The 23,421-nt window shown below is 48.3% G+C and overlaps 1 protein-coding gene and 1 long non-coding RNA gene across 5 annotated transcripts in view; one reads left to right on the top strand and one right to left on the bottom strand.

Annotated features, from left to right (window-relative positions):
• Positions 1–376: 376 nt before the first annotated feature.
• Positions 377–14,804, bottom strand: LOC123613422 (uncharacterized). The gene is made up of 3 exons (XR_012501571.1): positions 10,486–14,804; positions 7,870–9,976; positions 377–1,324 (listed from the first exon to the last, which is right to left on the bottom strand). It is a non-coding gene; the product is annotated as an uncharacterized LOC123613422 (long non-coding RNA).
• Positions 14,692–23,421, top strand: part of ERGIC1 (endoplasmic reticulum-golgi intermediate compartment 1) — a 99,897-nt gene continuing 91,167 nt past the window's right edge. For 2 of the 4 annotated variants that reach the window (XM_074350282.1, XM_074350281.1), the window contains exon 1: positions 14,692–15,131. In XM_074350282.1, the coding sequence (XP_074206383.1) occupies positions 14,707–15,131 (425 nt within the window). In that variant the 5' untranslated portion in view covers positions 14,692–14,706. Of the gene's footprint in view, positions 15,132–15,506; positions 15,541–23,421 lie in introns of all 4 variants that reach the window. The other 2 variants (XM_074350283.1, XM_074350284.1) reach the window with 2 other exon arrangements.

The following is a 23,421-nucleotide window of genomic DNA, read 5'->3' as shown; positions in this document are numbered from 1 at the left end:
CATGTAGTGGAGGGCACGGTGCGGGGGGAGGGCTGGGGCACCAGGCAGACCTGTAATGCATTTGGCTTCTTGTTGCTTCTTAGCTGAGGGTCCCCTGAGCTCTCTGAGCTTCAGTTTCCTTCTCTGTAAGCAGGGAATAGGAATAAGCACTTTTCAGGGTTATTGGAAGGATTGAGTGGCCAGGCAAATGAGTGGCACATTTTAAAAATATAATTGTTACTATTTTTTAAATGTCAATCGATGCCAGGAATATTTTGATGATCCTCCTAGGGTGGTTTCAGTAAGCTTATTTCCTGGTTCTAATCACTTCCTCCATCACCCCTTACGTCATCCTCAGTCCTTACCTCACTCGCCCTCCCCGCCCTGCCCCTCCCTGAACGCATCACCGCTCCCAGCCCCCATGCTCAGCCCGCCCCCAGCCCAGGGCTCAGCCTGGGGAGAAAAAGAGCACACTTTCTCTTTCACCTCAGGCTGTCCTTTTGACTTTTCCCTCTCCCGGACCCATTTCAGACCCTCTTACTCACCTCCACAGAAACCATGTGAAAGAGACTCAGATCAGCATTTTTACCCTTCCCAGGGTCACGTGCATGCGCTGGATTAAGCTGAGGCTTGATGCTCAGCCAGAGAGCCAAAGTAAGTTGGGGGGCAGGCAGCGGGGTGCAGTGTGGGAGAAGAAAGCCGGCTCGGGAGCCAGAGACTTGGATTCGAATTCTGCGTCTGTTCTTCCTAATTGTGGGGTCTCTGATGAGTCATTTCCTCCTCTCTGAGCCTCAGTGTTTTCACGTGTAAAATGAAAGAATGAGTCCTACCCTGCACTTTGGTAGCACAGATCACTGACGTCTGTAAGAGGCGTTTGGTCAGTGATAAGGAGTAGGTAGGGGCCAGATCATGCGGGGCCTTGAAAAGTAGACTAATGAGCTTGGGCTTCGTCCTGAGGGCAGTGGGGAGCCATGGAAGACCCCAAGCAGAGGGTGGCACTACCAGGTGGTGGAGATGAGATGGGAGAAGTCTTACTCAGGTGACACGATGGGGAGAGGCAGGGAGACTGGGGAGCAGCCATGAGACCTGAACTCAGGCAGTGGCTGGAGAACAGGGAGGAGGAACAGATCAAGACCTAGCCTGGAGCTGGCATCCTCCCGGGTGGAGATGTCCTCATCCTCCACTTTGTTGTCAACGAGAGGGTCTGAGAGCCCTCTGTCCAGCACTGACCACGGGGATGTAACCTTGGAGGAAGAGTGTGAGGAGGAGATGAGGTGAAACAGAAAACACCTGATTTTTCTTTCCCAATTTTTCAAACACTGGTTTCCACTGGAACAGGCAATACCTAGCAAAAAGGAAGAAAAATAAGTTTCTGTTGAGAAACAAACAGCTATTTTTCACTGAGCTCTTTCTATGCGCCAGGCTCCATGCTAGGCATTTTACTCTTTAATCTCATTTAATCATCACAATTAACCCATGATCATCATCATGATCTATGATCTCTCTCTTGTATGAGAAACACAGGCACAGAGAGGTGAAGAATGTGTTCTAACGTGAGGGAGGGCAAGGGTTGGGATTCAAGGTTGTCAGACTCCAAACCCCAAGCTCACCCCTCCCTACAAACAGTAACCCTTAGAAGAGGGTTGTGTAACATGATATAAGCAGAAAAAGCACATTATATGCAGTGTGACTACAAGTATATTTTGGAAGTACATGGACACAAGATGCTGTTTACAAAAGCAACCACAAATGTAAGGGACCAAAGATAAGTTGTCAGAGCCTTTTAAAGAAAAGTTATAGCACTGGGAACTATGTTCAGTATCTTGTAATAACCTTTAATGAAAAAGAATATGGAAATGAATATATGTATGTATATGCATGACTGGGACATTGTGCTGTACGCCAGAAATTAACACATTGTAACTGATGGTACTTCAACTGAAAAAAAAAAAAGAAGAAGAAAGTTATACAGTTTTATTAAATGACATTAAAGAAAACCTAAATACACGGAGACACATGCCACGCTCGTGGATAGGCAGGCAATTCTCCTCCAAGTGTCCTAACGCTATTCCTATCAAAAGCCCAAATCAGTTTTTCATATAACTTGACAAGCTGAATCTTCAGTTCGTACGGAAGAACAAAGGGCCCAGAAGGGCTAAAACACTCCCAAAGCAGAATCCCAGGCAGGGACTTAACCTACCAGGTACCGAGTTTTATGATAAAGCAACCACAATTTCAATAGTATGAAACTGGTACAGGAATTGACCAATAGACTCATGGAACAGAATAAAGGGTCCCAGAAAGGGATCCACATATATTATAAAACCTGATTTCGGATGGAAGATGCCTTGAAGACAAAGAGGGAAGAACCATGATTCCACAAATAAAGCTGGGAAAGTTGACTCTCCAAATGGGGAAAACAAAACCCCTTATCGTACAAAAAATCACTTCCAGGTCTGTCAATTCCTTAAACTTCAAAACCTTAGAATTCTTTAAAGAATTTTTAAAACCTTAAAATTCTTAAAAGAATTTTTAAAACCTTAAAATTCTTAGAAGAATTATTCGGCCATAAAAAAAATAAGGAAGTCCTGCCATTTGTGACATGGGTGGATCTTGAGGGCATTGTGCCAAGTGAAATAAGTCAGACAGAGAAAAACAAACGGCGTATGAGCTAACTTTCATGTGGAATCTGTTGACAGAGGTTGGGGGTAAGGGAAATGGGGAGGCGTTTGTCAAAGGTTGCGGACTTTCAGTTACAGATGAATACGTTCTGAGGATCTAATGTACGACACGATGACTAGACGTACAGTATTGTTATTTTATACTTGAAATTTGCTAAGAGAGATCTTAAAAGTTCTCATCACACAAACACACAAATGGTAACTACATGAGGTGACAAATGTGTTACTAACCTTATTGCGGCAATCATTTCACAATACATATGTATGTTGTCATCACGTTGTACACCTTTGACACTTACACAACGTTATCTGTCAATTATATCTCAATAAAGCTGGGGAAAAAAACTCTCCGAAGAAAGTGTGGAATATCTTTACGATCTCAGCTGGAGACAGATTGCTTAAGCAAAATTCAGAATGTAACAACCACAAAGAAAAAGATTTGAAAGAAAACATGTAATTAAATTAAATTAAATAATTTCTGTTCATGAAAAAGATATCAAAAGAAATGAGATGACAAATCATAGGTTTGGAGAAGACATTGGTCATCTTCTCTCAATAAATGACTAGTACCCAGGATAGATAAAGTCCTACAGATTCACAAAACTAAGGCAAACAATTTTAGAGAAAAGCAGGCAAAAGGCTTAAACAGATTTTTTTTTTATGTAAGAGGAAATAACTATGACCAAGAAACCTATGACAAGATACTTAATACTGTTATTACTCATGAAAATGCAAAATAAAACCACATTTAAATATCATTTTACACCCACAGAACTCATGAAAATTGTAAGTTTGACAATAGTAAGTGCTAGGATGTAGAGCAACTAGAAAGATCACTTGTGTGTTTGTGAGTGTGTGTGTGTGTATGTGTGTGTGTGTGTGTGTAATTAGGTTTATCTATTCATTTATTTAATGGAGGTACTGGGGATTGAACCCAGGACCTCGTACATGCTAGGCATGCGCTCTACCACTGAGCTATACCCCTCCCCCCAGTGACTGTCTACTCTTGATGGCAATGTACATTGGTACTGCCGCATTGGACAATAACACACACACATGTCTTATGATCCAGTAATTCAAACATTTATTTTATAACTAGAAAAATTCTTGCACATGTGCATCAGGGTATATGTACTAGAATGATCATGGCTGTTTTGTTTATTAAAAATCCTGGGACCACCTCATATGCACATTAGGATGGCTATTATTTAGAAAGGAAGAAAGAAGGAAAGAAAAAAGAAAGAAAGGAAGAAAGCAAGGAAGGAAGGAAGAAAGAGAGAAAGAAAGAAAGGAAGGAAGGAAGAGGGAAGGAGGGAGGGAGGAAGAGAGGAAGGAAGGAAGGGGAAAATAAGTGTGGACAAGCAAGGGAAGAAATTGGAAACTGGAACCCCTGGAACTGCTGGTAGGAGTGTACAATGGTGCAACCACTGTGGAAAACAATATGACATTTCCTCAAAAATGAAAAGCAGAATTGCCATGTGATCCAGCAATCCCACTTCTGGGTATATTCTCAAAAGAATTGAAAGCAGGGGCTCGAACAGATATTTTTACACCCATGTTCATAGCAGCATAATTCACAAGAGCCAAGAGGTCAAAACAATCCAGGTGTTCATCAACAGATGAATGAATAAACAAAACATGGTCTACACATACAATGGAATATTAGGCTTAAAAAAGAAGGAAATTCCAACACACGCTACAACACGGATGAGCTTTGAAGACGTTATGCTAAGTGAAATAAGCCAGACACAAAAAGGCACTGTATGATTCTACTTATGTTAGGTACTTAAAGTAGTCAAATTACCAGAGACAGAAAGTAGAATGGTGGTTGTCAGGAGGTGTGATGAGGAGAGAACGGGGAGTTATTGTTTACTTGGTACAGGGTTTCAGCTTGGGAAGAGGAAAGAAGTTCTTCAGATGGATGGTGGTGATGGCTGCACAGCAAGGTGAGTGCACTTAATGCCACTGAACTGTACGCTTAAAAATGGTTCAGATGGTAAATTTCATGTTTATATAGTTTTCTCACAATAAAGATATATCTTTGATCATTTCATTTAATAAAATCTTTTAAATCTATAGATTTAAATAAAATCTACAGATGTACAGTGAAACTGTAATGAAAAGCAAAAGAATAACTCAAAATTCAGGACGGTGGCAGTCTCTGGGCGGGTTGGGATGAAGAAACACATGGTGGATTCTGAGATATCGGTGTTCTGTTTCTCAAGCTGGGTGATGGAACATGGGTATTCACTCTTAAATTCTTTTTTTAACTTAATTTTTTATTGAAGTGTAGTTGATTTACAATGTTAGTCTCAGGCGTACAGCAAAGTGATTCAGTTATACATATACATACACACACACATATATATATATATTCTCAGGTTCTTTTCCATTATATGTTATTACAAGAAATTGAACACAGTTCCCTGTGCTATGCAGTAGGTCCTTGTTGTTTATCTGTTTTGTACATAGGAGTGTATATCTGTTAATCTCAAACTCCTAATTTATCTCTCTCCTCTTTAATTCTTTAAATTACATATCGGTGTGATATACTTTGGGGTGTACATAAATTAACTAATATTTAAAAAACCTATACATAGAAAAAAGACTGGAAGAACTCTAAATGTGATGGTGTGTGAGTAATGGGCTCTCTTATTTTTTGTTTTTTCTATATTTTTAAAATATTCTTTCACCTTTTTATAGTGAAAGGAGCCCTAAATCACATTTAGAAAAAAAGAAATGAAGAGAGCTTTTCCCTCAAAATTGTTCAGGGAAGAGGGAAGTGAGAGGAAATGGGTGAGAACTTTGGGCTTTCCCTAACTCTAGCAGTAACACAGGACATTGGAATTTTGAGGCAAAATGCTAGTGAAGAGCTTTAACTGTTACTTTGAGGAGGGGAACAGTTCCTCCCAAAAGCGAAGTCCGCAGTCCCCCTTCTCAGGAAATCCCTACCAGTTTCAAGAGTGGGCAGAGAGTTTTGATGCCCTTTTCAAACATGGGACGTCACCAAGGAAATGAAGCCGCTGGGCTCAAGCAGCCCTTGGTGGAGCTGATTTCAGATCCCCTGAAATCAGGGCACACATCCCCTTTCGAGAGCATTAAAGCCCAGATGAAAGAGAAGAATAAGAGAAATATCGCAGAGCTAAGAGAAATACTTGAGTTAGGAGATGGTTTGAGAAAACACAGTCCAACACAGCCACATACACGTGGATAGTATGACTGCCATTTGGGCAAGTTAAATTCAGGAGGTCTTGGGTTTCTCTTTCCAGGACTATCATCCTGTGTACCTCCTCTCTCTCACATCCCTGAAACCTCAACACAAGATAAAGGAAACTCAGTCGTTCATTCTCCTGAGGCATTCATGGACTCCACAAACATGGAGGTGGGTTTGTTTGGGGCCTGGAGATGCAGGGGAATGAGACAGCAACCCTCACCTCAAGGAGCTCACCGTTGTCGACAGGAAAAATTAATCAACGGTCAATCTAAGAATGAAACTGAAAATTTTATTTGAGCCGGCCTGAGGGTTATAAGCCAGAAGACAGTCTCTCAGAAAGCCCTGAGGACCATTCCACCCATTAGAGGTCAAAGCATAGTAGTACAAGTTTTTGAGACAAAGGTTCTACATCGATGCCGTATTATTGACAGTCTACACGATCGACTTCTACAAGGAGTAGTGCATCGTGGATCATCTTGGCTCCTTGCTGAGATTAAGAAGGAAAGTTATCTCTCTCCTAAGGAGGTGTGGTTAATGCGGATGGATGCACAGCACACACTACAGGGGAGGGAGGAGGCCCAAATGGGCAAAGAAAAATTTTATACTTAAATTTTTCCCACCTTGCCATCAAATATGAATTTCGTTTCATCACCCTCAAGGGTGGGAGGCAGATAGAACGGCAATTAGAATGGGATGGGAGATGCTTTGTGAATGGTGAGTACAAGACGTTGTGGGCACAGAGGAGAGACCTCTAACTCGGCCTGTGGACAACGGGGAGGGCACCCAAGAGGAGCTGGTCCCTGCATCGAGGTGCAAAGGATGAGAGGTGGTAAACCAGGCATGGGGGGTTAGGATGGGCAATTGGTCTTGCACCGGCAAGGACGTGGAGGAGAAAAACACTGAGCGCGAAGGGAACCATAAGCAGTCTGTTTTTTCCCGGAGTTTGATATTGTGATTTATAACATGAAACATATATTTGGTCTGTGCAGAGTTTCTAGAACTCTTGGAATTTCCTAAGTGATGAAAGTTATCTTTATGGATATTTATAACAAGCCCCTTTCCACCACACCTGAGTTTATGGTAGTGAGGTGACTTTTGGAAAGCCCCTAAGGTTGGGGGCTGGTTGCCGGGGGAACCAACCACCCAATTGGAAGGTTGTACCTTAGCCCCCTCCCTTACCTCCAGGAAGTGGAAAAGGGCCAGAGATTAAGTTCAGTCACCAATGGCCAATAACTTAAATCCATCAGGCCCACCTAACGAAGGATCCATAAAAACCCCAAAAGACGGGGTTAGTGAGCAGGTGGAGTTGCTGGCAGAGTGACACTTTGGAGAAGGCATGGAAGCTCCAAGCCCCTTTCCGTGTATTTTGCCCTTTGTTTTCATCTGGCTGTTCATCTGTGTCCTTTATAATATCCTTTATAATAAACTGGTCAACTGTAAGTAAATGTCACGCCAAGTTCTGAGAGCCACTCTAGCAAATTCACTGAACCCAAAGAGGGGGCTGTGGGAACCTCCCATTACCAGCCATTCAGAAGCACGGGTGACAACCTGGGCTTGAGACTAGGGGCAATCTTGTAGGACTAAGCCCCCTTAACCTGTGGGACCTAACGCTATCTCCAGAGTAGACAGGTGTCAGAATTGAGCTCATTGTGTCAGAAAACACATGCTGGATGGAGCACTGACGACAAGGCAGGGCCTGGCTAGGGGAGGCTGGAGAAGTTACAAGGAGCCCTCTGTCTAAAGAAATCTATTCCCACTCAGTCGAGGGACTTAGACCCGGTCCCTTGGGTACTGGAGAGCCATGCAGGTATTTTAACAGGGAAGGGAGGTGGCCGGTTTCTCTCTTGCATCTTGATCAACCTGCCATTTAAGTGGTCCATTTGATGATATCACAAACCAGGAAATTTAAGGTATAAACCTCAAGCAGATTAAGTAAAAGGCAGGTACAGCACAAACGCAGACAAATCTACGTCTGGGTCCTGCCCCACTACTCACCAGGGTGGTGAGTCACGTAGTTCTCTGAGGCACTGTCTGCTCATCTGCAGTGGCTCATCTGATGTGAGCATCCAATGAAACACCACCTGTGCCAGCCCTGGGTGTAGCTCTGTATCTGCCTGAAAATAAATCTCCCGGATAGAGTGTTAATCCCCAAATTAAGTGGCAGAGTAATAGGTATGATACTATTAATCTTAAAAGACAAACAAAAACAAAACACGGATGTTTGAAAAAGGCAGAGAAAAAAGTTGGAAAGATTCACAGCAAATTGAAAATAGAAAAAGTTCCTTCTGGAGAAGTGGGAGGAACCCAAGACTGGAGCTACAGACCAAAAGGGGGTTTAGCCTTATCTGTAAAGCTTTCATTTTTTTTTTTTTTCACAGAAAATGTGTTCCTGCACCACTTTTATATTTAAAAATTAATTTTAAAATAACCTAACAAAAGCCCTTGACGGAGAGTCGATGTTGAATCAGTGTTCTCTCCCTTCTGCTTGCTCACATAGTGAGATCTGGGGTCTTTCCAGTTCGGTGTCCTAATTCGCCCTAATGCCAACCCCAGCTGGAGGGCAGGAGGCCTGTCATAGTCGCTCAACAAATATTTGCAGATCTTCTCTGACAAGGTTAGTGGGTCTCTTGCAAGTGGGTTAAAGGTCTCCCTTGGTGGCTCTGTGACCTCACAGTCTCCCCTGGGGTCCACCTGAGGGACTGGACTCAGTCCTCAGCAGGGTACGAGGACACGGCCCTCCCTCTGGCCTTGTGGTAGACCCTCAACGCCTTGGAACGCTCCACTCGCCCCTCTCCCTCCTGGCCTCGGAGCTCCTCACTGGTAAAGCAGAGCGATGCCTGCCTCCATGGCCTTCCCAGAGAAGGGCTGGGGTCACCCCGGCCACCAAAAAGCCCAGTCCAGTGAAGAAAACTCTCAGCGGTGGTCAGCTTTGCTGGGGGCTGGGGGGCACAAGAGACTTCATTCTCTGCTGTAGACCCTTTGTCCTGTTTGAGTATCTTTTTTAATAAGTTGCCTTTTAAATTAAATAATTACTATTCCTTTAAATAATTAGTTCATGAAAACAGACAAACAAAAATTCACAAAAGCTAATCCCACTTTAATAGCTCTGATTTAGGCCAGGCTAGGGTTTTTGATGACTATATGACTTGAGGAGGGGAGCAGGGCAGAAAGAACAAAGGTCTTTTGATGACTCTAAGCATGAATGATGGTGGCTTTTCCAGAGAAGAGGGTACCCCTGATGTTTCCTCTAACCCAAATCCCTGAACACTAACTGGGGCTTGGTGAGGATTTCTTGAATTTAGCTCAAGCAGGAAGCCACGTCTCAGGTCTACTAAAAAGGTACTTGTTCTGGAAAGAAGGGGAAAATGAAAAAGAGGAAGGAATGAATTCACAGAGCGAGGAGAGCGCTTGTGTGTTCCAACATTTCACCTCACTTCATGAATATGGCCATGAGGCCAGAGAGGGGATGGGACTTGAGATCCAGCTAGAACCAGATCCAAAGTGGGTGGGGGCTCCGATAGGACCGCAGGATAAACACTTCACCCTCCCAACTTCCCCGTGAAGTGGACACTGTCTCCATTTTGTGGGGGAGGAGACAGAGACCATGTTGGGGAATGAGACACCCCCAAGGTGACCCAGACAGGAATCAACTGAACTAGGCATAGGATCCTGACCTCTGACCCCAGGGATTTCTCTTCTACCTTTGACCTCACCTCTCATCACACAGCTTTTGGGGTTGCAGGGAGCCAGGTTTTCATCTGGCCTTGCTCCACTCAGAATATACGAATCTGGCCGTAGACACCTGGAACATATAATTATTGGGCTTATCTAGATTTATCACTATTTATGGGGTGCTAAACACTTACATGTGAAGGGAGTTTCTGTCCTGGGTGCCGGTGTACCATCAGCTTGCGAATGAATGACTGAATGACCTCGAATCCTGGAGATCCCCAATTTACAGATGAAGAGGTTGAGATGCAGGGAGCTGAAAGGACTTACATCAGTTACGCGGGAATCACGCCCAGAGCCGCCCAGGTCTCCCTTCTCTGTTTCCTCCTCAGAGTCAAGGTTGGCTGGACACCCAGCGCATCAGCAGCCCACCCTAGAGAAGCACAGCCCAGTCACCAGAGAACAGACCCACCTGCCCCTGGGCACCTGTGCTGCCGACACACGGTGACACCCACGCACCACGACACACACTCATGTTTGGGCCGCACCAAGGCCTCCCCAAGCTCCCCAGCTCCAGCTAAGGAGCAGGGACGGAGGGAGGGGTTCCCCGTCTGAATCTGCATGTGTTGGATGAGGCTGATTCCTCTCCAGGCTCCCGGGGTCAGCACTCAGCCTGTCCATTCTCCTGGAGCCCACTGTTCAGGGCTGTGACCTAAGGGTCAGCCCTGGAGCCTTCACTAGAAGTAGCAGGAAACAGGTCATCTCACCACCGCACTTACCACAAAACTGCATCTGCACAAGGAACTGATGCCCTGACCAGCCTGATTTTTCATCATGCACCACACAGTTGCTTACCTCCTCCCTGCTTCTTAAAAACAGGGATGTGTCATGTTTCTACATCCAGAAGGCCCGTCATAAAGAAGTGTTCAGTGGATAACTTACAATGAATGACTGAATGGATGGATGGATGGATGAGTGAGTCGTCTGGTTGGCCAGGAGTCTTAGTCGAGCCAGAAAGGAGAGTTGTCTGTTCAGAGACCTACCTGCTACGTATGAGGCCTAAATTACCCTCAAGATCTCTCTGAGCTGACAAAGGATTATTGTTTCTTAATCTCTTCATCCAGACCGCAGCTGAACCAGCCACACCCCTGGAATACAAGCCAGTCTCCTATTACAGAAAAACAAATCTGACCCAGTCATTTCCCTGCTTAAAACAACTTTCAGTGACGTGTTTGGCAGGAGTGGGTGGAGGCCAGTCAGCATTTGGATTCAGGGAGAATATTCTACATTATAGAACATTCACGTGTTTATCAATTGATTCATTCAGCAAGCATTTAATTAGCACCTACTATATGCCAGGCCCTGTACATGTTACTTCATCTTCACAGCAAGCTTTTAGGGCCATGTATTTGTTATCTGTTGCTGCATAGCAAATCAGCCCAAACTTGGTGGCTTAAAACAGCAGACGTTTGTCATCTCGCAGGATCCAGACGCAGCTCAGCCAGATGCCTCTGGGTTAAGGTCTCCCACAAGGTTGCAGTCAAGTTGTCCAACAGGGCTGCAGTCATCTCAAGGCTTAACTGAGGCTGAGGGATTGGCTTCCAAGCTCATTCACGTGGTTGCTGGGAGGCCCCAGAAGATTCGCTTGCGAGCTCTCTCACGTGGGCCTCTCACAAGGCTGCCTTTTCACATGGCAGCTGGCTTTCCCAGAGCCATCGATCCCAGAGACAGAGAGAGCGTCCAAGACAGAAGCCACACCCTTTCTATACCTTAGTCTTAGGAACAACACGTCATCACGTCTGCCATATTCTGGTCCTTCAAAGTGAGTCAGTAGGTCCAGCCTACACTCTAAGGAAGGAGATTACATAGGGTTTGAATACAAGGAGGTGGATTAATTGGGATGGCAATTTCAGAGGCTGCCTGCCACGGGTAAGGCGTTATTACCCTTCATTTCATACTCAGACACCCTGCTGGTTAAGCAGTGTGTCCACGTCACCCAGCAAGAGTGTCATCTGACTGCAGCGGCTTACTCTATCACTAAGCCAGTCTGGGGCGAGGTGGAGGAAGGCAGGGAGGAGATGCTGGCAGAACAACAAATGGGAATAAGAGTCTGTATTAACTGTCTACACTGTATAATCGATTACCCACAAACTGATGGCTTAAAAGTAACAGTTAGTATCTCATACAGTTTCCAAGGGTCAGGAATTCAGGAGCAGTTTAGCTAAGTGGTTCTGGATCAGGTCTCCCACGTGGCTATAGTTAAGCCGTGGGCTGGGACTGCAGCTTTGAAGACTTACTGAGGCTCAGGATCCACTTCCAGGATGACTCACTCCCATGGCTGTTGGTGGGAGGCCTCAGTTTTTTGCCACATGGACCCATGTAACCATGCTTGAATATTGTGATGACAGAGGAGGTGACTTCCTCCAGAACAAGTGACGCAGAAGAGCCCAAGCAGACGCCTCGGTGCCCTCACTGCCCAGCCTTAAGCTTCATATGCTGTCATTTCCGCAGTGTCCTGTTGGTTCCCCAGGTTGGCCCTTCTCATTGTGGGAGGTGATTACACAGGGCATGGGAACATCAGTCACTGGAGGCTGGCTACTAGCGTGTCCGGTGTGAGCAGTAATCCCCAGACTCAACTCTTCGTAAGTCATTCCTCGGGGTCAAAGAGATCCATCGCTTCCCCACTTATGGTAGCATGTCATCTGATTTCCTTAGCTCCGTCTCACACTGTCTTTTGGGCCGATGGACCATTTGGAACTGGCAGCTTGGTCTCATTAAAAACCTCAAGAGTCACCTCCAAGTCCCTTGTTGATGCACCCTCTCCCCATCTTCTCTGTTCTGTGGGAAGGTCTGCTTCTCCGGGAAGCCTCCATTCAGCCTTCGACACATAATTATGGCACCTCCACCACGTACAGGTTCTGGCTGGGTGCTAGGATACGGTGGTGAGCAAACAGACATCCATCCTCTACGGAGAACTTCCAGTCAACATGGGGATATAGACACTAGCTGACTAATAATAATCCCATTACAAATTGTGACAAATTCTCCCCTCAAACACCTACAGGGTGCCACATGAGCATTTAATGGGGGACCTGGCCTATTCTGCATGTGGTATTTGAACCAAATCAAGAAATTAACTAGGCTGGGCAGGTGCATTAGCATTAGGTTCAGATGTAAGTGTCTAAAATAGTAGCTTAAGTAAGACAGACATTTATTTCTCTCTTGCTTAGAAGTCTGGGCAAGTATTTAAGGACAGGTACAGTGCCATTCAGTGGGCAGAAACCCAGGCTCCTTCTGTCTTGTTGCTCTGCTCCATATGATCTTCATCACACCGTCCAGGATGGTGGCATCTGCATTCTGGGCAGCTAGATGGAGAAAGGGACACAGTGGGTAATATCCACCAACAATCCCTGAAGTGGCCACAAGATGCTTCCCCTTACATCATAATGGCCAGAACTTAGTCACATGGCCACATCTAGCTGCAAGGGAAGCTGGGAAGTGCAGCTTTCATTCTGAGCACCCATATGCCCAGCCAAAAACTGGGAGCTCCATCCTCATGCAAAAATAGCATCCATAGTCAACCCTGTCTTGCATTTACTCTGTGCCAGGCACTGTCCTGAGTCCTTTAAATTCATCAGCACATTTCACCCTCACAACAGATCTATGAGGAAGGTAATATTATTGCCCCCATTTTACAGATGAGGACATTGAGGTACAGAAGTAAAATAAGTTAGTAAGGAGACAGGCTGGAATGTGATTCCCACGCAGTTTGGCTCCAGAGTATGGGCTCTGTTAACAGAGTTAACAGTTATGAAGAAAGGGAGAATGGCTATTGGCGGGCATGCACATTCTCTGTCCATAGAGCAGGGTGGAAGGCAGCAAGAGGAAGCACTCCAGACAAAAGAAACAGAAAATGCAAAAGCCTCCAGCCACCCAATGTAAGATCCTTTATCGCAGCACCTCTCAAACCTAAATGTGCTGAAGAATCTCTTGGAGATCATGGGAAATGCACTCTTCGTTCAGTAGTTCTGGGCTAGGGCTGAGAAGTTGCCCCATGGTGCCCAAACAGCTGCCCCGTGGACCACCACCAGGCTGTGGGCCATCTTTTGAGAGGGAGGACTCGCGGTCAAATGCCCACCACTGCATGGCTTCTCTCCTGCACAGGGCCAGGCCAACAAACAGTTCAACCAGTAGCTAGCTACCCAAGGCCCCTTCACCGTTCTTGCTGCCCCCAGGGTTTCCAGTTCTGGCTGAGATTTCCTTCTCTCTCCCAAGGGTGCCAGGCTCTTTGCTGAATGAATGAACGAGTAAATGTATGAAAGAGGGAATGCTGGAGGTGAGAGGGAAGGACAGGCCACCGACTGTAGGGTCCAAGAGAAGAGTTCGGTTCACTGGCTCCACTCTACACCAAACCTGGACTAACACTGTGCATTCTGAATCCTCCCAGGGGAACAGATACTACCATTTCCCTCTATTTAGAGATGAGGAAACTGGCTGCTTTTTTAACATGAGCGCCTGCCCTCCTCTTCCCCTGGAATTTTTCAAGCTCCGTGCTACCACAACCTTGGAGGTGGGGGCCAGCGACAGAAGGGGAAGTTCAGAATGCGTTTCCTCCACGTGGGTCTTGTGTTACAGCTACCGTCTTCTCTAATCCAGCAACTCCCCAAGGATATGCCGATTATCTGTGTATTTCACACAAGGAAACTGAGGCTCAGAGAGGTCTGCTGTCCTGCATAGCTGTGACTCGGAGTCCCGCTCAGTGAACTCAGGGAACAGCGCTGGAATGAACCACAAATGGAAGGTGGAAGTAGAGCTCCCAGGCCAGCTACAATAGCTTCGGGTGACTGAGCCCTTACCAGGTGCCTGGTACCGCTAAGCGGTCTCCCAACGTTCTCATTTGATCCCCAGGAAAAAGCTCCTCTAGTATGTGTTATCCGCCTCTTTGTTTAGACGTGAAGGGTGTGGGCTCAGAGAAGCCAAGTGTCTTTCCCAGAGAGGCACAGCACAGCAGGGACGTGCTTGGTCGACTTTACAAACCTAGGCCTGCCTGACCTCCTCCTTCCTCTCACAGCATTAGGCCCTTACTCGGAGTTCGAAGCTGCGCACAGTCCGTATCTGGACCATTCCACTCAATCTTCACAACTCAAGGAAATTGTTTTACAAATGCGAAATAACGGAGGCTGGAGAGGCAGAGGGATTTGCCTACGGAGAGAACGTGATGGAAAAATCCAGTGGGGGGTTCAGAAGGAATGGACGCGGGAGTCTTCCGGGGCTACCCCTCCGAGAGCCTTGACACCCAGCGCGCGCGCCCACGGCCCTCTCCTCCCAGACCCTGGGGCCCGGGGCTCCTTTAATGGGGCGGCGGAAGGGGCGGCCGGGGGCGCAGGCGGCGCCCAATGGGCTTCGCGGAGCGTCACTTCCCGGCGGCGGGAGGCGAGCGGCGAGGGCGGGGGGCGGCCGGCGGGGGCGGGGCGGCCGGAGGAGGTGTTGGCAGCCGGCTGGGACCCACGCGGCGCCGCGGCCCACCTGGCCTGCAGCGCTCCCACCCTCGGCGACGGCGGCGGCACGATGCCCTTTGACTTCAGGAGGTGAGTGTGGCAACCCCGCCACCGGGGAGCCCCTCCGCGAGCACGGGGGATGGGCACGCCGCGGACCCCTCCCGCCTGGAACGCAGAAGCGGCCCCCAGCGCTGTGCATGCGTCTGCAGGCCCTCGGGGACCCCAGGCGGGCCCCCTGCCGCACACAAAGCCAACGGGGGCCGCGGAGGTCCCCCTCCTGCAGCGGGAGGCGAGGCCACCCACCTTTCGGCCGCTCCACCCCTTCCCTCCGCGGAGCCCCAGCCCCTTCCCCAGGCTCCCCCGACACCTCGCAAACCGGCATCCCATTCCTCCCATCCTGGGATACAGATTTCCTCCCTCCCGCAGATGGGAGCCAGCAAACCATCCACTTCCTCTCCTCTACAGAGCCTCGTTTTGTGGACCCCACCCCAGCTGACAGGTGCGTCCAGGGCACCTTGGATAAGCCCCCAGGGGTCTGCAGCCCCATCCCACCAGACAGCAGCTGAAGGGTTTCATGTTTCCATAGCTTCGGGCTCCCCCCGGCTGGGCCGAACAGGAGGCCTGTCCCCCAGCCAGCCCTAGTCCTGTACTCTGGGTATGGGGGCTCTGTGGGGGAGGGGAGGAGGCCAGGGAGCTGTGGGCAGGGCTCGGCCGCGGGGCCCAGCCGGGCCTGGCCTTGGCTTTCTGCAGTCACCACAATGGGCCCTTTGTGGGGGTCAGCCTCCTCCTGGCCCACGTCGTGCTGGGCTACGCCTTTGGAAGCCTGCCTGAGAAGGGGTCTCCACCAGACTTTCCCTTGAGGTGCAGAGCCCTAGGGGATGCCCTGGCCTGAGGCAGCCAGACTGTGGCTGTACGGCCTGGAAAACAGCAGGGTTTTAGCACGAAGGAGCTGAATTAGAATCCTGGCTCTGCCCTCTTCAAGAGCATCTCGTTCTAGTCCAGATGTTAGGGGCGAAGGCTCTGGGTTCAGACCTCGCCTGAGCTGCTCGGCTAGATGACTCAGGCACATGTCTGAGCCCTCTCAGTATTTCTGTGTCACCACCTGCACATTGGGGCTAAAAATAAAGTCCCACCTGCATGGACTGAGTGCATGGGAAGTGCTTAACTCAGAGTCCAGTAGGGTGTAGCGCTCAAAAGTGGGATGTTAGTGGACAAGCAGCCTCTCCATGAGGCCATTTCCTTATCCACAAAATAGGGGATTCTGGTGCCTGCCTGCTCCTTCCCTCTCTACAGGTGTGAATGAAGTCAGGATAACGTGAGAGTCTTCCTGGGAAGAGAAGCCTGGCAGAGACCCCCATGGCACGTGGGCATATTGGGGTTTAGGGGCTTAGGCCTGGAGGGAACATTGGCTTTGGACCTCTTGCACTGACTGATGTGGTACTCAGCCTGCCCCGGACACCAGTGTCATCCCACCAACAGCCCCTTCCATGCAGCCCTGGGGCTGGCACCAGGGTCTCAGATGCACGCTTAAAGACCCCGGGTAGTTTGAAAGCAAGGAGAGCCCCCCTGATGGAATTCAAGGGCAGTCCTCATGTGGACAGTTAACATCTGGACCATGACAGAGCTGTAGCTGGCACATCAGTTCCTGGTTCCAGAAAGCCTCCCCTTACCCATACTGATAATTCCTGCCCCCACTCCCATCTCCATGTGATCCGGTAGGTTTTGGTGAGTTTGACCTTGCTGGGGAAGACATTGCTTTGGGGCGTTTAATTCATTCACTCTGCACCTAACCCCTGCCATTTTAAGAGGAGGAAGTTGAGGCCTGAGGGTTAAGGGTCTTGTCCTGGACCTCAGGGAAGCAAGACTAAAGAGTGGGCCCAGGTGCCAGGTCATGCACAACTCCTGACCTGTGCCCCCTGAGTTGGAGGTTTGGCGTGTCCAGATTCCCTGGGGGCCTCAGCTTAATGAGATAATTAATTTCTTGGAAGGCCCATACCACCACTTGAACAGTGAGAATGGATTTCAGCACTTCACACTGGCACCTTTGAGGATGAGCCTAGTAACCCGCACTTCTTAAGATCTGTACATCACAGGGCTCAGGTTCTAAGGAAGGGTCCACCCACCGTCCCACACACCTTCCTCCGCTTCGGTGTTCATTCATCAGACGTTTACTGAGTGTCTGCTCTGTGCTCAGTCCTCTGCCATGTGCCCCACTATGCAGAGCTGGGTGCCATGTGGCTCTGCCCTTTCAGGCCTCAAGAGGAGAAGGGAGGAGGGCATCCTGGGGTCCCAGGAGTGGGGGTATGGTGATCCAGAGTGTGTGGGGTGTCCACCAATGTACAAGCACTGTGGGGGTGCAGACTTGACGTCTGTTCCCTTGTCCCCTGTGAGAAGGAGTTTCAATCTTCATTTAAATCAGAGGAAAGGGAGACTGCTGGGTGGAAGCTCCTTTGCCCGGGGCCAGGCTGTGGTGAGCTGGTGGAGCTGGGATTTGAACTGGGGACTGTCAGCTCCAAAGCCTTAGCTCTGGGAGGAAAGGGTGGACTCAGAGAGTCCAACAACCCCGTAAGATCTCTTAAAAACTATGGGTGAATGGAGAGGGGCATACTCTGATCGGACCCCCCTCTCCCAGTCAGAGGCCGGGGAGAAGACCAGGCTTCCTGCTTCTTTTGCACCCTTAAAACAGAACAAAATCTTTTCCATCATAGGTTATTACAAGATACTGAATATAGTTCCCTGTGCTATGCAGTAGGTCCTTGTGGTTTATTTTATATCTAGTAGTGTGTATCTGCTAATCCCCCAAAGAATATATAACTGAATGTATGACTGAGTCACTATGCTGCACACCAGAAACTAACACAACGTCGTAAATCAACTATAGTTCAATTTAAAAAAGAAAGAGCAAGATCAGGAAGGCGGGGAAGGAACCGCCTGTCCTTTCTGATCGGTGTTCCCCTTGTCTCCTGACTGCCTGTGGGGCTTCACGTGCCTTGCCTCCTGTGTGCATCGTCTGAAGTGGGGATGAGAGCAGTGCCCATTGTGGAGAGGACTGACTGAGTCAATGTGTGTAACAGCATCAGACACAGATAAGCACCCAATGAATTTGGGGCGTTCTTTACGCCTCTTCTGTTATTTCATCAAAGCTCCCGTATGTCCTAACACTGTGTAACTCACTTAATTATTGTACTTACTCCCTTTCTTCCTTGCATTCAAATAAGGGCCTCCGAGGGCAAAGATGTCTATTGATGTCGTTCACTGTTATGACTCTAGCGCCTAGAAGAGTGGTGGGCCACACTCGCGCCCAGGAAATGTCTCTCAGAGTCTGTTGAGGAAGCCAGAGGCACGGTGTGATTTGATATGCCGCATCTTCCTTTACTGGGGAGATCCCCCCCCAACTTCCTTCCTCAAATGTGCTCTCCTCTAAATTGTAGTGGAGGGGGTGGGGGAGGAGGCAGAGTACAGAGGAGGGACCCTGGGCCTTCAAGGCTGACTCGTGTTTGCTTTGCTCCTGGTGCGCTGTTTTGTTAATCGCTGGACCTTGCCGTGGTGGAACTGGCCTTGTGTCCCAGTTCCGTGGGCGTTGGCTCTGCCTGGACCCAGTTCCGGCTGGCAGGGGCCAGGAGCACCTGCTGCCTCTGGCTCAGGCTGGGGTAGGTTGGGGGAGGGCAGTTCCTGCAGCCCAGGCCCAGGGGAGCCTGAGCGCTGCTTTCAGGGACGCAGTGGTGGCCACTTCCCCAACAATGGTGGCCCCCGAGTTGAAACCCCAAGACCTGGGGTGTGCTGTCACCCTGCCACTGACCATCCAGGCCCTGGGACAGTTGGCGTACCTTTTCCAAGCCTCAGTTTCTTCATGTTAAGGAGAGGTTGGCCTCTCCTGGACTGCCTCACCTGGAAGGGTAGAGGTAGAGGCGGATGAGATGTCCCTGCAGGGTAGGGCTGGCTGCATAATTTTTAGGGCCCAGAGCAAGATGAAAATGCAGAACCTCTTGTTGGAAAAGTATTAAGAATGTCAGGACAATGAGAGCAGAGTATTAAGCTAAGCCTGGACGCAGCCCGCTGAGCAGGAGACCCTGTGGAACTGCACAGGTCACTCGCCAATGACGCCATCCCTGCTGCACCTCCTTGGTTCCACCTCCGTCCCTTCTCAGCCTTCCGAGTCATCTGTCGTCTCCAGGAGACCCCAGGTCTCCTCCAGAATCCCAGGGTTGCTTTCCAAAATTGACCTGATTTTTTCACATCCTGATTGCAACCTCCACACAGGGCCCATGGCTCTGATCAATTCTGATTTCCTTAGCTCCCCATGCAGCCTTGCCTGAGGGGGGCCCCTGCAAATCCTTACAACCCCCTCACTCCCTGCATCCCATAAGTCCCAGCCCCCACGGTGGGCTCTGAGCACACAGTCAGCACTCAGCGGATAGTAGCTGACGTAAGTGCCCGTGTTTCTACCTGCCTCATTCCAGAAAGAACTTGGGGACGCTGAGGGAAACACATACTTCACAAGTTTTTAAAAATCTAAATAGACTTCAAAATCAAGGCATAGGGGAAATAAAGATTAGACGGCAGAGGAAAAATTTGGTGAAAATCCAGCCAGTAATTTGCGTTTGTTGAGCACTTACTAGTGCCTGACACCGGGGTAAGGATCTTTACTCATTTAACTCCCAGCAACCGTGCAATGCAGACCCTGCCATTGTCCCACTTTTCTGATGAGCCGGTTGACACGCAGCAGAGTTGAAGTCTGTGGCGGGTCAGCAGGAGGCACTGGGGTCGGAGCGCTGCTCTGCTGCTCAGAGCCCCACGTGTATCCTGCAGGCTTGTCTCTAAAGCTCTCCGCTTCATTCACCAAGTTCAAACTCCCCTGATTGGACTCCATGGCTTTCACATCTCTAATCCTTTCCCAGCCGCGCTCATTAAGAAACTTAAAGTCATCAACTTTTTTTTTTTTTTTTAAACTGAAAGTGTGGTCTGACACCTGATTCTGAAATTGACTTTAAAGACCCCCACTGTGGTCTCAGGACAACGTACAGCATCTCACTCTGGAAGGTCCGGGTTTTCCCACTCCGGCCGCTGGGGCTTTAGAGTCGAGCATGTGTTTACCTGCTCATTGGATGTGGAAGGGGATGGAAAATCTCTCCTCTCGAGGCAGTTTGGATTCCTGACCTTGATGCCGTAGTATCTGGAGACTGGCTTGAGCCAACCGTGGCCTCATTGAGTTCCACTTCCCGTCTGGTAATCCTTCCACATTTCATTTTGGAGTTGCTGCTGGGCAGTTTTCATCAGGCATCGGAAAGGGTGTGAGGAGGGCACTTGGGGTGAGGCTTACCCACTACCTTTCCATCAGTGAGCCTCATTTCTGGCTGTCAGAATCGCTGGAGGGGTTTTAAAACTCCCCACACTCAGGTGGTGTGCTCCAGACCCAATAATCAGGATATGAAGATGCAGGCCTAGGGCATCAGAAGTTTTTTAAAGGCCTTCACATGATGCCAGTGCACAAGCCAAGACTGAAAAGATTGCTGTAAATCAGAAGAACCCATAGGAAGCAGGCTGAGAACACCAGGGCAGCCAGGTGCTGGGGGAATGAGTCCTCGGAGGGGAGGTTGGGGAGCAGAGCGTGGTCCCATCTGTCACCTCTGCATGACCTTCAGCCCACTGCTTCCCTATTCTGGGACTGTTCTTCACCGGTAAAGCTGTTGGTAAGGGAGGCGTGGTTACCTTTCCATTGATATCCTTGCTCTTCAAAATGTGGTCCCCACACCAGCCGCTTCAGCATCACCTGGGAGCTTGTTGGAAGTGCAGAATCACAGTGCCCACCCTGCCTCTGCATCTGCAGTCTGACAAGAGCCTCAGGTGGTTTGGATGTACTGTAAGATTGACAGAGCCCTGCTCTGTACGATTGACTAACTCAGCATCTCTATGTCCATGCTTATCAATGCCGTGTCCCCCGCTTGGAGATTCACAATGCATGTGTAACTTACTTAAGGCTCTGACAAGTCCTGCACAACAGGAACAGAGGTCACTTGGTTTAGCCCAGTTTTGCACAAACTTACTGTCTAAGCCACCCTGCTGTTCATAGGGCAGCCAGGATCCGTTCTCAGACTATTGTTTGGGAACCACAGTTCTAACAGATCCTTTAAGGGAGTGGTAATTAGCCTAATTGTCTGTTGTCAGCTTTAACATGTAGGTCTGTTAACTTAATTACATTGGTTGTCTATGCAGGGAAAGTACAGGACAGGGGGGGAATAAAACCCAACAACACTACTGTGTTTTGGTTTTTTTAAAGTCTTGACCCTTGGGAGAGGCAGGAGGACTCAGGACTCCCTGTACTACTGAGAGCTCAGGGCTATGTAAGGGGCTTTACAAATCCTCTCACGCTCTGAGTGGGCACTGTTCCTATTTTACGACCAGGGAACTCGACCCCCAAAGATGTTGGGTCACACAGCTGATGCATCAAGGGGCCCCCGGGGGACCAGCTCACACCTGACAGTATAATCCTTCCTTTGAACGCTTCCTTCTGGAACCTGCCGGGCAGCACAGCTGGACAGGAAGCAAGATCCGTTTGAAACGGACTGCACATTCTGTTTACCCAAAAGGTGGAAACCTTATTTGAGTTGAGAGGCCCAGCTGTTACCAGACTTTAGTCACAGGTCCCTGAAATGCTGGGGACTGGTGACGCGGTGGTTCTTCCACGGAGTTAGCGTTTCTCCCGCGTTCCAGTCTGGAGCTTGAATTTCTTCGGAGGAGGAAAGGAGGCGAGGCTAATGTTATTAGTAATGCCTGACGGCCCCTCAGCTGGTGATGTGTTGCGCACTGTGCCGGTCGTGTCATTGGACTTGAAAGTCACGCTGGCCCCATGAGATAGATATGATTATTAGTCATTGCTTTTCTTTATTTTATTTTTTTAGATTAACATACAGTAAAATTGCCCTTTTGTTGGCATACCCTTCTGTGGAATTCAGGACATTATAAAATGTCACCGCCCCTACAATCTAGATACAGGACAGTTCCATCCCCCTCAAGAAACTCTAAGATAGTTAGACTGTCGATTCAATTTTTTAAAATTGTGGTAAGAACACTTAAGATGGGATCTACCCCTCAACACGTTTTGAAGTGCACAATGCAGTGTTGTTCAGTACAGGCGTGGTGCTGGGCAGCAGATCTGCAGAACTTAATTCATCTTGCGTAACTGAAACTTTACACCCATTGAACAGCAGCTCCCCATTTCCTCCTCCTCCCAGCCCCTGGCAACCACCATTCTATTCTCTGCTTCTATAAGTTTAAATATTTTTAGATACCTTGTATAAGTGGAGGTAGTATCGGACCTTCTGTGACTGGCTTATTTCACTTAGCACAGTGTCCTCCGGGTTGATTCATGTTGTCATATATGGCAGGATTTCCTTTTTAAAGGCTGAATAATATTCCATTATATGTATACACCGCATTTTCCTTATTCATCTGTCCACCTATGGACACTTAGATGGTTTCTACATCTTGGCTGTTGTGACTAATGCTGCAGGGAACATCTATATCTCTTCAGAACCCCGATTCCAATTGTTTTGGGTAAATACCCAGTCGTGGGATTGTTGGATCATATGGTAGTTCTACTTTTAAGTTATTGAAGACCCTCCATACTATTTTCCATAGTGGTTGCACCAGTTTATATTCCCTGCACAACAGTGTTGGAGGGTTCCCGTTTCTCCACATCCTCACCACACTTGTTATCTTTTGCTTGTTTGGATAATAGTCATTGTGACAGGTGTGAGGTGCTATCTCACTGTGGTTTTCATTTGCATTTGCCGGATGATTAGTGACGTTGAGCATCTTTTCATGTACCCGTTGGCCATCTGTATGTCTTATTTGGAGAAGTGTCTGTTCAAGTTCTCTGCCCAGTGTTAATTGGGTTGTTTGGTTGTGGGTTTGTTGTTTTGTGTTTTGTGTGTGTGTGTTTTTTGCTGTGGAGCTGAAGGAGTTTCTTGTGTATTTTGGGTATTAACTACTTTTCAAATACATGGTTGGCAAATATTTTCTCCCAGTGAAACAGTTGCCTCTTCACCCTGTTGTTTCCTTTATTCATTCAGTTTTAAAACAGGAAGGCAAGGGTGAGAGCTGGGAAGTGACTGGCCCAGGGCACACAGCTGAGGAGGTACAGGACTGGGACTTGAACTTGGGTTCACCTTCCAGAGCCAGGGTACTTGACCTTGGTGCCATCCTGCCTCGCTGGTACCCTGACATTGTCGATTTTGATGATTCCCCACCAGGTCTTCATTGCCCTCATCTTTCTTGCTTTCACACCAGGAGCCCCTGACATGTAGAATTTAACCAAAATGTCCCTTGAGAACTTTGAGGGGAATCTGGTGATATTTGACTTGTTTGGAAGTTTTGCAGG

Source organism: Camelus bactrianus, chromosome 22 (assembly GCF_048773025.1).
Source record: "Camelus bactrianus isolate YW-2024 breed Bactrian camel chromosome 22, ASM4877302v1, whole genome shotgun sequence".
In the NCBI taxonomy this organism is placed as follows: Eukaryota; Metazoa; Chordata; class Mammalia; order Artiodactyla; family Camelidae; genus Camelus; species Camelus bactrianus.
Note: the sequence above shows the minus strand (reverse complement) of the source record. Positions and strands in the feature narration are given on the sequence as shown.